This window comes from Canis lupus, chromosome 1 (assembly GCF_003254725.2).
Source record: "Canis lupus dingo isolate Sandy chromosome 1, ASM325472v2, whole genome shotgun sequence".
Classification (NCBI taxonomy): Eukaryota; Metazoa; Chordata; class Mammalia; order Carnivora; family Canidae; genus Canis; species Canis lupus.
In genome coordinates, this window is record NC_064243.1 from 58,759,991 (window position 1) to 58,773,550 (window position 13,560).

A 13,560-nucleotide genomic window follows, 5' to 3' on the forward strand; every position below is an offset into this window, starting at 1 on the left:
ATCCTAATTGCTCTCGTAAAAAATAAATGGTAATTATATGACATGATGGGGGTGTTAACTAGAGTTAGGGTGGTAATCTTATTGCAATATATAAATTATCCAACCAGCATGCTACACATTTTAAACTTATACAACATTATATGTCAATTATATCTCAATAAAATGTATGCAGGCTATTTCTTGTGTGAAATTCTGGGAATTTTTTAAAGCTTCTGATTAGTGAAATCTTTCTGAGGATCGTGTAGAATTGGAATCTGACTGCTTGCCCCCCACCTCCCAAAGAAATGACATTATTAAATGCATATTCTTTCAGATTATAGGCTTTTATGAAATGGACTCTGATGTCATGGCTCACAGGGTTTCAAAGCTCAGTTACATCCTGCTCTTTCGGCATTTTCAGAGCCTTCAGAAGAGGGAGCAGGTTTTCTGTAATGACCAAATGGCATGCCCCTTGTGGCACCCTCACCATTCTCCAGGCCCACTCCTCGGTTGGCCTGTGTGTCTGCTGGAGGTGCCCAAACGAGACTGGTTTTGGAAGAAATGTTTTCATCATGACAGTTGAATGCAGCAAGCCTCCAGCTTTTGCTGGACAATTTACGCGTTCCAGCCTTTTCAGTTCTTCTATCAGAGAAGCTTCATGCCCCCTAGTGGTGTGAGCCGCAGAAAGAACAAGCTGACCTAGATTCCCTTCCATCCGGGCCATGGGCTCGTTAGAGCAATTGTCCGTCAGTCCAAAGCAAGCAAGTGCAGGAAACCAACAAGCAACCCCCTCCTCCAGGATGGTCGTCCAGGGCCCAGCAATTGAAAACTTTTTTTAATGGGGAGAATTTCTCCATGGACAAAAAAGTATTTGTGCACATTTGATGAAAATAAAAAGGCAACTTTGGCAGGGCCACGCCTTGCTGTCCATAGGTGGACGATGCCCGCAGTCCAATACGCTGTGAATGGCCTCGCTGGGAGTGGCACTGGGCGGCCACCTTGCAGCATTGCTGCAACTCTCGATGAGCTGAGCCAAGGCCAAGCCATTGGGGGTTCGCAATGTGGGCCCGGGGAGAAAAGGAGACCTGCCATCAGCCTGGCACTATTGTCACAGGTTAGGGACCATAAGGAAAGGGCTTTTCTTTCTGGAAGCACACAACGACTCAATGGGAGATGACTTTGGCCTGGCCCTGATACAGTCACATCTCTTGTGGGAGCTGTCCTGGTATAGCTGACAGTGCACTGGCTTTGAAATCAAATAGTTCCTCCCCAACCAGACACCACCAGTTGGTTGTAGGCTCATGAAAAATTAGCTTAGTCCCTCTGATCATGTTTCCACCTGTAAACAGGGTTAATGATACTTTTCTCACAGAGTTCCTGTGAGAACTAAATAAATTATCTATCTATCTATCTAATCTCATAGAGACACACGCATTCACAATTGTGTATGTTCTCAAGTCTCTCTGCGCTAGAGAAGACAGCAGTCCATACACATCATTGGGTGGGACCCATCGACATTCCTGCAGTGCACATATATGGCTCTTGCTCCAGAGAGAGACAAGAAAACCAGACTCAGTTCACCTGCTTATGAAATTTCTCAGGTCTAATTAAAAAAAAATATATCCAATATAGTTAACCTGCAGTGTTAGAGTACAGTATACAGTATAGTGATTTAACAATTCTATATACTACTCAGTATTCATCGTAAGTGTACTCTTAATCCCCTTTATCAGGTCTAAATCTGTATTTGGCTGGCTTGTTTTTGTTTTGGTTTGTTTTGAAATGACAATGGAGACCTGAGTCTTGGGATTTCTTCTGTAATCTAGCCTGGGTAGGACACCAATATCTTTGGGGTGAATATGAGTTGCCTTTAATGCACAGAGATTCTTATCTGACCCAAAGACTCCCAAGTTCCTCCTACTGGCAAAGGAAGTTAGAATTGGTTGGGGGTGCGAAACACGTAGGGTGTGGTGACACCAGGCCTTGCAGTGAGGAGGGGACCTAGTAGTCAGGACCTGGCAGCTCTGGCCACATGGTCTTCCAGCATCCCGTACAAAAATGCCAGCAAGCCCATACCCAGAAGGGGTCTCTCCATGAACTAACACCAACCTTAGGATCTTAAGAGCTCTCACGGGGACAGAACACGGGGGAGGTGGGCAGCCTGCTGCCCATTATGCTTCCACCTCCACATATGTTTTTCTGTTCAGCTTTTGGTCCTGGAATCCTAAGTCAATGTGCATTTGAGAGGCAGGGCAATTTTCTAGGATCAACAGAGTATTTTCTGAAAACTATTTCTCATAATTATGCAAGCTGACTACTAAGTGTGGTTAGTGCAGTGACATGTACTACATATGTCCCTTAGATGTGATAATGAGATCAGTTAAGAAAATGTTTTTAAACACCTCAAAATTGACCTTTGTAATAAAATACATTCTATTTTTGTCAGGTGCTTTCCCTAAGTCGTGCCTAACTACCTCCAGGTCTCCCGGCTCTAAGGTGAAGGCAGCTTCTCATGTACAGTCAACACTAGTGAACAAACATTGGGGAGGGAAAAAAAGAGAGGCAGGAACGTGGAAATGTAGGTTAGATGGTCATTCTTCTCTCAAATGTCTTAAATGTTTCATTCAGTATGTATTCAACATCCACTATGTGCCCGGCACTCTGCTAAAATACTGGGGACACAGCAGTGGGTTAAAGGTGATGAAAATGCTATGGAAAATTGGGAAACGGGGGAGGAATGTTTTGCAATTTGAATAGGTTATAGTAGGCTTCACTGAAGTGACGTCGAACAAAATCTTGAAGAAGGTGAGTGTGACCACCTTCAGGGGATGAGCAAAGCATAGATAGAACAGTAAGGGAAAAGGCCTGGAGGCTGGTTCATGTCTGGAGAACTACAGTAACAGCAAGGCTGGTGGTAGCAGGTGGTAGCATGTGGCCAAATGTGTAGGGCTTTAGAGGTCTTTATTATAAGGACTTTGGCTTTTACCTGGAATGGGTGGGGAGCCCTCCAGGGGGCGTCTAGCGTAAAAGTTATCATGACCTGACTTTATTAACAGCATCACTTTGATTATTGTGCTGAGAACAGCCTGTAGGGAGTCAAGGAGGGTGGTAAGGTTAAGAAAGAGTGGTGGTTTGAATTGGGGGGGATAGCAAATTTGGTGAGAAGTGTCTAGATTCTGGATATATTTTTAATAGCCCTTTGGATTTGCTGAGAGATGGGGTGTGAGATACAGGAGAAAGTAAATTGTGAAGGACAATTCAAATGGTTGACCCAAACATTGGAAGGATAGAATATCCGTTTAATTTACCAAGATGGACAATCTGGGAAAGGAACAAATCTGGGGGGGAGGGGGACAAGATCAGGAGTGTAATTTGGAATACGTTGAGGTCCAGATGTCCTTTAGATAACCAAGCAGATATATTGGATAGGAGTTTGCTACTGGTATCTGGAGCCCAGGAAAGGGCATCATCAGCCAAGAGGTAGGCTCTGAGAGCCCCAAGATTCCATGAAAATAACGGGGATAGAAAAGAGCCCTGGGCCACTCAAACATTAAAGGTCTGTGGGAAGAGGAGAAACTAGAGAAGTTGCATAAAGACTGAGGAGGCCGGAAGAGGTAAGAAAACCACAGGCATGTGCTGTCCTGGAGGACGAGTGATGAAAGATTTCAGGGAGGGGAGAGTCATCAGCTCCATCAAATCAAGTTGAGATCAGGCCAGAGAATGAGCACTGAAGGTCACCTTGATAAGGCTGCTTGGACGCAGTGGTGAGGCCAAAAATGCCATGGGGTGGGCTCTGCAGTGGGGATAACAACTGGAGACAGGGCACAGACAACTCTGAGGGAAACACAGACACAGTGAGGGAAATAGAGTCAAGCGAGGTGTTCTTGTTTTGTTTTTTTGAACCAATGGGGAAATGATACAGGAAGGCAGGGGCCTGGGGAGGGTGCTGGGCCGTGTCCAGAAGGGGCAAAGCGAGGACTTTCTTCTGGGTGATACTTTCCTCTCTCACTGTAGGAATTAACATCACTTACTATGGTGGGAGGACTTCAGTCTAAAGCAGAAAGGAGGATATAAAATGGAGAATCTCATTCAAGTGCCTCTGAAGAACGGAACTTAAGAACAGAGGGCCTAATTTCCTGGAAATGCAAGACACAGCTTTACCTTCTGACCAGGGAACATCTGCCAGGAGTCTCTCCTCATCCTCAAGCCAATGACCTTACTTTTTGAACCCTGGCTGGATGACCCCATCTTTGGACTCCTTGCCCATACATACAGGTCATCCCAAGCCCTCATCAGATTCCCCGGGACTTGCAATAGCATGTGTTTTCCAAATTGCAATTTCTCTGCTATTCCCAAGTAAACTAGGTTTCTGGTAATTCAAGCTTGCCTCAGTTTACCTTTTTATTTAGACTGACACTAATAATGTAACTTTGGTCAGGTTATTTAGTATCTCTAGGCTACAGTTACCTAATTTATAAAATGAGAATAACAATACTACCAATGTTAGAGATTGCTGGGAGGATTAAATGAGTTAATACTACTATCATCTAAATATTGAGAAGTGCTTCAGGAATAATTAGCAAATAGTAAGCAATCTAAATAGATAACTTTTACCCTTTATCAGTAGATATTTTTAATGGAGCAATAAAAAGTGAAGGGAGTTGAGAAGTATGTTCCAGAACCTGATTTTTCAAATAGTGTATGTTAAAGACATTCTTTAAAAAAAAAAAAATTACTTAGAGGCACCTGGCTGGCTCAGTTGAGAGCATGTGACTGTTGATCTCGGAGTTGTGAGTTCAAGCCCCATGTTGGGTGTACAGATTACCGAAATAAATAGACTTAAAAAGAACACTCTAAAAAAAAGAAACACACATCTCTTCTTTAAAAGAAACTACTTAAATGTCTGAGCTTTTCTCCTATTTGTGGAGAATCACAGTGGATGTCACCTGAATTATGAATAGTATGGATGTGAAAATCAAGTGTCATGTATTAAATATGTTTTGAAAAGTAAGTACTAATATTGATTGATCCTGCTGTGCTGTGATTAAAATTTCATCAGGGTAAACAAGTGCTTAAAACCAATTCAGGAAAATTTCAACTGCTATGAATTTAATTCGTGGTCAAAGTTTCTTTGAAATTTAGTTTATTGTAGCATTTTGGAGAAAACTATTGTAACATCCATATGTTAAATTGAAATTAAAAATTCATGGCTCCTATAACTTTAATGAACACATAATGATGTTGGGAAGAAAAATGACTGGACAGTGTTTGGCAGGTGACTTCCCATTCAAGGATGGGTTGTTACACAGATAACATTATTTTTCCATCTTTACTAGTTCTTAGGAGCAAAGTCTGTAAATTAAGGAGTCTCTCCAGGAGTTTCCTGTGCTCCAGGGAACAGTGTCATCCCCCTTCCCAGAGTCGTCTCGAAGGCAGCAAATCAAAGGTCTCTGATGTGCCAGGGCCCTCAAGGCAGCCTGGGGTTTCCCTTCTTACAAAGCAGTTTAATTTCCCAACAATGATAAAACAAGATTGTTAACAATCAATGTTATGTGAATCCTCGATTTAAAGTTATCCTGGACTAAGGGTTACAATAGGCCTATAACACGCATCTTCCTCCCATCACAGTGGATCTAGTCCCTGCTTTGTTGGCAAAATCATGAAGTCGAAAATTTGGAAAATGTTAAAAATCTATCTTAACTGCAGAGATTATTCCTAAAGCAGAGTTTCCGGGTAATATCCTTTACATACTCCCATCTATTTTGATTTTCGTCCAAGTATTTCTAAAACCTATAGTAATTATGATGATAAATTTATGCAGGAAAATGGAAGCCTGGTAACGAGTGACACGGCGAACAGCTCCCCCCGTGGCCGCAAGCCTGAACTGCACTTCCAACAAGCCCAGAGCGGTTTGCAATCCTTGGAAAACACCTGGTGGCTGTCAGGTCAGGTCAGGCCAGAATTTACATGGCTCCCTCAGGAAAGATGATCCAAGTACGCTTAGAGACAAGCTCTCTCAACCAGTAAATAATAAAGGTTATAGAATTACAGAACCTAAAACACAGAAGTGTGACAGACTGGCCAGGGCAGGCCTCCCACCCCATTGTGGAGACTGACTCTGACTCTGCCCATAGCTCTGGGTGCTACTGGCACCAGGTGGCTGTTCACTCCCACAACCCTCCACATCCTCTTGAAGCAAGTGAACACTGACCCTGAATCTGTAAGATGAAGATGGGTGAATTCTCTGGAAAGATGAGAAAAAGGGCACAGCTGGGAGCCAGGCCCCAAGGTAGATTAAAATCTACAAGGAACCCAGGGCAGAGAAACCCTGAGTTAGCACACAAAGCAAGTCAGCAGAGAGTAAATGGTAGCACTCTCACCAAAAGCAGCACGACAAGGGACCTTGAGAACCCCAGAGAAGCCAAGAGAACTTTCTAGTTCTAGGATTGTGTAGCCTGGTCAGACTTTGTTTCCTGCCCTTAATGAGATTCCCTTATAGGGAATTTTTTTTCTTTTTTTGTAAGATTATTTGAGAAAGAGAGGGTGGGAGCAGAGGGGCAGGGAGGGAGGAAGAATCTCAAGCAGACTCCACACAGAGCACGAGCCCAACTCGGGGCTCAATGCCAGGACTGGGAAATCATGACCTGAATGGAGACCAAGAGTTGGGCACTTGACTGTGCCACTCAGGCGCCCTTACAGAGAACCGTTTATTCCAGCCAGCTTCTGAGTTTTCCCTTTTTGTAACTTGGTAATACCTGAATCGGAAATGTCTAATCCTCTGCTTCTCTGGAAAGATCCTTGAAGACAGCAAGGTCACACGGCTGGCTAGTGATCGTTCTAGAACCAGATTTGCCCGATTCTCAATTTGCTAGGCTACCTGGTCTCCTTTAGGTATCAGCAGGCTGAGAAAGTTAGATCTGAAGTATTAAGCAGTATTTCAATACAGGCTGGCTTTATTATGAAAGTCCTAAATTAAACCATGCTTATTTGCACATAAAAATGCACCTGCTACGAATGTTGCTTTCTGGTGGTTCAACTTGGCCAAGGCTTAATTAAAGTTCTAACCAAATACAGAGAAGAGTAGCCTAAAAACTGCTGGTGTTCACAAGATGAATAACATACCCTAATTCTTGTATATCTTATTTGCCTTCTGGGACCTATCTTGAATTGGCATATTTACATGGACACATCAACAATTTAGGTAAGCCTAATTTAACATTTGTCAAGTTCACTTTAAAATATTAAATAATATTAATACACGGTTAACATTTAATACAAATGTTAAATTTAGACTATTTTTAAGCCTTTAAGAGGACAGATAGTATAGAACCAGAGAAAAGTGAATCATAGGGAGAAATTACCACCGCTTCCTATGTAGGTCTTCTGAGAAACAGTGAAGGGGATGTGTGGTAATGGCTCCCCATATACCGGGCGGAGGGAGGGTATGGCATTTACACACGGGACATGGACTCCTATTGCAGTGAGTATTTACGTGAGCCAGGAGCCTTCTTTTACCCTTCTTGAGCGTTAACAATATGGAAAGCAGACAAGGAAGGTGTTGTTCTGAACACTGAGGAATATGCAGTGGCCTAGCCTGCCACACTGTTCCATTTGGAACTAGGCTGTCACAGGGAGTCCCCGGTGCCCTAGGCTTTCGGTGTAGGCTGGTTCTGAATTCCCAAATGTTGTGATTGGCTAAAAGTGAGCTCTAGGTATCCTCCCTGTGGTTGACCTAGAATTGGTCTTCCAGTCATTCTACCAGCTGGGTGGGTTTAGCGCTTGAGGAAGGAATGGAAGTATAGTGTGTGTTACAATTAAAACTTGTCAACCAAGAGTAGATATCTATTATTAAAGTTTTGGTATATCTTCAGGAAAAGCTTAAGTTTAAATTAAGCCAAATAGTTAAAGATATCAGAATAATAAGTTTATTCTGTCTGTATTTCTAAGAAACACTAACAATTACAATCATAAAATCCCTATTCTAGACTATCACATATTCACTGAAGACACTATCTTTTACAGTGTCAGAAAACTCATTTCTTTTACATAGTTATGATAGAATTAAAATTCTGGTTTGGTCTTCTCACAAAGAAAATTGGGTATAATTTTTTTGTGCTTAAATAATTTACATTATTAGGGCACCTGGATGGCTCAGTTGGTTAAGTGTCTGACTCTTGACTTCAGATTAGGTCATGATCTCAGAATCGTGGGATCGAGCCCTACATTGGGCTCTGTGCTCAGCGGAGAGTCTGCTGGAGATCCTCTCTCCCTCTCTCTCTGCCCCTACCTCCCACCATTCTCTTTCTCTCTCTCAAATAAATAAAACTTTAAAAAATAATTTTACATTAAAATGTTTTCAAGGACTTCACTGGCCTAAAATAAAAATGTTCTGACATTTGATTTAGAACTAGTTATTTTTATACTTTCCTTCTCTGACCAGAAATATGATTTGAGACTGTACCTATTTCCCCCAAGATGCCTATGTGCTTCTTTGGTACACACTAAATACCATGTAAGAGAAAGTCTTGTAAAATCACATAGTGTAAAAAAAATAGGACACAGCAGGATTAAATGTGACCTCAGGACATTAGACATTTTCAGCTCTGAAACTACTACAGGGAGCCAACAACAGTGGTTCCTTTTGCCCACTGCTGACTCCTCTGTGCACCCTCGAGACCAGGAGTTGGCCTGTAATACCACAGGCCCATAAACAGAATAGACTGCCTTAGGGGGTAACTGATTCTAAGACTTGAGGCAGGAAAAAAAATCAAAACGTGTCTGGAGCATACTGTTGTCTTCAGATACTATGGATACTTTTAGAAATGTCAGAGTCCTCAAAGGACATTGGCATCAACATAATGGGGCTTCCTATTGACCAACTGTGAGACTTTAGGCATCAAATTCAAGCACAGCAAGTTAATTGTAATACAAGAGTAGGCTGTGATACAAGTTTAATTTTTTGGTAAGTAGGGGAGTGTTCATATTGGGTATTTTTTTTAAGATTTTATTTACTTATTTGAGAGAGAGAGAGAAAGCACAAACAAGGCAAGGGCAGAGGGAGAGGGAGAAGCAGACTCCCTGATGAGCAGGGAGCCTGACATGGAACTCCATCCCAGGACTCTGGGATCATGAGCTGGGCTGAAGGCAGATGCTTAACTGAGTCACACAGACACCCCCATAGTGAGTATTTTATTCCTTCTAATAATTTTGTCTGTTTACAATATTTACATATATAGTTATTTCTAACTGGGTAAGCATCAAAGAAAAAATACATGGAACTTGGAACTTGGCCAAGCGATCCTGGCAGAAGGTACTAAAATAATAAATAGAGTGGATTTATTAGCCTAAGTAATAGGATGTATGGTGAGCACAAATCATAACCAGGTAGCAGATGGCCTAGGTGGTCATATACAATAATAAAGGAAGAGAGACAATTCAACACTGTATTTTAAAACATGAATTATTCAATGTTCTGAAGAGAGAAGTTAACTACATAACCTAAATCCCTCACTCCAAGAAATGAAAGCCCTAGAATCAAGATTCCCAATAAGGAATACAGCCATTTTAAATAATAAAAACAGAATAAATCAAAATGCCCAAGTGACAAGCCAAAAGATTAGACTGGTCAGCCATGCATAGCTTAATACACCATAACTGCAAGATACCAAGTGTCAAACAGTTATAAGAAGAGGAATTAAAAGTTTACCACACACACACAAAACAAACAAAAAAACCAAGCTCGGCATGGTGAGTCAGGTTTGAATTACCCCAATCTACTACACAATCAGACCAGATCGTGTCTAGACCAACACTCAACTGGTCATCTGCTCAATAACCCAGATCCTCTCTTTTTCCCTCATTTCTGGTCAGACTACTGAAACTCAGGAAAGTACTAATACTGAGACATTCAGAACAGATCACATTAAGAATCATATCACACTAGGAAGTTATTAAGTATGGAAATAACAAGACATTACCTAAACCATGGTCTTCATGTCTTAGAATAGGTTGAAATGAATGCACATTAATACATTTTATAATCACTGCTTACATATGTCTTTCACCAGCTGTTTAAAGTGTTATTTCAAAAGACTCATCCATACTGGATTTGAACTCACAGTTTAAAATTTTTCAGAAAATTGAATTAATTTTGGAATTAACATTTATTTATTTAGTTTTTTGTTTTTTTGGAATTAACATTTAAATGCTCAGGAAAATTTGGGGTTCCTTGATTTTTTCTGGTATGAATTTAATGAAGCAACTCTCTTTTTTTAAAAAAAGATTTATTTATTTATTCATGAGAGACACAGAGAGAGAGAGGCAGAGACATAGGCAAAGGGAGAAGCAGGCTCCATGCAGGGAGCCTGACGTGGTACTCAAACCCAGGTCTCCAGAATCACGCCCTTGGCTGAATGCAGCACTAAATTGCTGAGCCACCGGGGCTGCCCTAATGAAGCAACTCTTAAATGAAGTACATATAGTTTTGGGTATTCTTCACATTTAAAAGCGCCTCAGACAATGAAAGATTCTTTATTATTTTAAAAATTCATAATTCAGAAGAGAAAGTCTGTAATTATAGAATCCTAACAGCCCCTGCTAGAATCCAAAAGAAGTGATTTTAAAAGAACTTAAGACAAAGCTTGAGTTGTCTATTTCTACCAAACAGTCATCATTTGCTTCGCTTTAAAGACAAATGAATCATAATTTAGTAGGAATTACATTTCCATATTAACCACTTGGGTAGATGCCATGATATATTATTGAGATTACTGTACATTCTCCTAGCCACACACAGGATTTAAGTTGTGTTGAAGGTACATCTCCTAATGATACAAAGAATCTGAAGGACAAAATGTTTGCTCAAGAAAACAGGGAAAACTCAAAAGGTCAATACTTCTGAAAGCTACAGTTTAACCTTCAGAAAGTTGCCAGATTTTTTAGGAATACCATGGAATTGTAAGGATACCTCTCAAAGGAGGAAAAGCATTAGTCACATCTAATCTGACACATGAGAATAAACAAAAATATTAGAAAAATCACATGATTTTGGCAAAGCATAATAAATATTCACTACACTTTGCACATCTTGGGTGAAGAAGGAAAAAAGAGTTCATTTAACTTGTTAGCTTTACGAAGGCTACTTTCTGGGCATTTGTTTCTGAGTGAATGGAGGAAGCATTCTCGGGAAGATCCAACCCCCAATTAAAAAAATAATAATAATAAATAAAGGAGAACAAAGCCAAACAAACAAACACCCCCCCCCAAAAAAAAACCTAGAAACATCTTTGGGAATACAAGTATTCCATATGCAGCAAAATTAAGCACAATGTCAATTCAGGTGCTGGTATCATGTTGCCTGACATTGATTACACAACTTTTCAAGTCACGAAGATAAACCTGAAATTATAAAACCTGTTGGGGAAGCTGATAATTCAAAATGGTACTCAATATGGCCAAGAGTTCTGCACATATATAAACACCATGTCGATATCCTGAAGGTGGTACGTGGAGTTGGTGTGGCTGAAATTTGATCAGTAAGCTTTTCATGATTAAGGTTTTTTTCTCATTTCTTCATCCCAATCAAAATCCAATGCTTCGTCATCTAGTTCTGATAAAGAAAAGAGAGATTTTTTGGAAAGAATCAATCTCTCAGTGGACCCTTCAAGCTGAAAAGTTTTCCTTTTCCTGCCAAGCACTGTAGCCACAGCCCCAGGGGGAGGGCTTGAGCCTCTCTCCCCTTGGTTCTTACTTTCAGGAGGAGGAGGGGATTCTGATTTGGATTCAGAGGGGGAAGTAAAGGAGAAGTTTGCCAATCTGGCTAATGTGCAAGCATGAACCTTGCTGCTTTTGTTATGGCATGAGACCTCTTCCTTTCTGTCTCTTTGACAAGCAAGATGAGAATGCCCAGTCTGGTTCCCAAGCTCGAATTCAGGCTGGGTCACTTTCCCTTCAGGGCCATGTTTGCCTTTCTCTTTTGATCTGTCTTCCTCTGGTGCCTGCTGGGACTTCTCCTTTGCCTTATCCTGTGGCTGATTTGAGCTTCTGCTTCCCAAGGTAGACACCAACTTCTGTGGACCCTTCCCAGGCAGAGCTGCTTCTCTTCTTGTTCTACGGGCAATTCTAGCACTCGGAACTGCTACTTTAGTTGCATGAATCACAGAACTGTGGTCTTCAGGGGAGTGGATCAGTTTTGACTTCTGTTTGAAAGTAAATTTTGCCAGTTTGGCCAATGGGGGACCTGGACCCTCAACACTTTCAAGTTTGGGCTCTTCCAGCTGAGCAAGGGATTTTTGTCTCTTTCGTTTAGGAGTCTCCAATGTTCCTTGTGGGCTACATACAGGACTGGACGGAGCATGAGAAGGGCTTGTGGGCTGTAAAGGCACCCTGGCGGGGTTTCTGCACAACTCCTGGGCCCTTGCCTTGCGCAGCTGGTGCAGTTTCCTGGAGACATGATGGGTTAGCACTGAGTCCGACTCACCTACAGGTATTGCTGCTTCAGAAACTACTGCTGCCTTTTTTGCCTCTTCACCTTCAACATGGTCTGGCCTCAATGGAGCTTCTGTCTCTCCTGGTGCTGAAAGCTGTCCAGTTTCCAATGCATTCCTTTGGCCTGGCTCACCCTTTTCTTTACCCTGAGATTTGTTCTTGAAGGTTTGCAAGGCCATTTTTCCTCCAATTGTTTTGGGAGATACAGGAAGAGTGTTTTTAGATTTAGGCTGATAAGTTGCTATGGAGTCAAACCAATCCATACCGTCATCTTTCCTATTTTTGCACTCAGCTGAATGTTTTCTATTTGTTGATCTACTAGGACCCTGATGGGATAAGGGATCGGGACATGGGCTTCCCTCAGGACTGCTTCCAGTAAAGGATGTCAGCATGCTACAGTTTACTTCCTGCTGTGCTGACCAGATTCTGAACTTTGACGCTTCTCCTGAATCACTTTTTGAGGATCCTGGGTTAGTCTCTACCTCCACTGCCTGTGGCTGGGATTGGTACACACTCTGATTCTGTAACCTGTAGCAGAGATAAATAAGGAAAACATGTATTGAAGATAATTTGCTTTAACCTTTCCATTTGCTTAGTCTCTGAGATGCCATCTAAAGGGCTTGAGTCCAACATAATTCCAAGTAAATACCAAATACAGTCTCTTTACAGCAGCAGGAGAAAATTATCCTTTTTCATCAGTATAGAATCTAAGTGCTCCAATAATCATTCTAAAACCTAGTGAAATAAAGGAAATGAAGTAACAGATTTGTCTACTTTTTTAGCTCTCACTGCAAGTCCATTTAAATCATTTAAGATTGTTTGAAGGTCAATGTAAAATGCTCATTCTTATCTCTCCTGTTAAACATTCTGCTACGAGACAGACTTGTAGCTATTTGCACACTGGCCAATCACTGATCAAGTCGTTTCATAACTGGTTTGCAGATCAGAAACAAAGTGGAAGAGCAGAAATTATGATCTCCTCACGTCTCTACCTGAGTACTGAATGTTAGTGCACCTAGAAGTCACCTTCCTTGGGAGTAGAGACCATAATTCCTCTGTACCACAGCTCATAGTGTCCCTGTGGCATCATGCTCA

The 13,560-nt window shown here is 41.4% G+C and overlaps 1 protein-coding gene across 6 annotated transcripts in view; it reads right to left on the reverse strand.

Annotated features, from left to right (window-relative positions):
- The window catches only part of MCM9 (minichromosome maintenance 9 homologous recombination repair factor), a 123,960-nt gene that overhangs the window by 16,546 nt on the left and 93,854 nt on the right, over window positions 1-13,560 (reverse strand). For 3 of the 6 annotated variants that reach the window (XM_035704979.2, XM_035704960.2, XM_025422861.3), the window contains one exon: window positions 9,409-12,993. The exons of the other annotated variants lie outside the window; for them this stretch is intronic. In XM_035704979.2, the coding sequence (XP_035560872.2) occupies window positions 11,529-12,993 (1,465 nt within the window). In that variant the 3' untranslated portion in view covers window positions 9,409-11,528. Of the gene's footprint in view, window positions 1-9,408; window positions 12,994-13,560 lie in introns of those variants that run through there. 6 annotated transcript variants of the gene reach the window in all.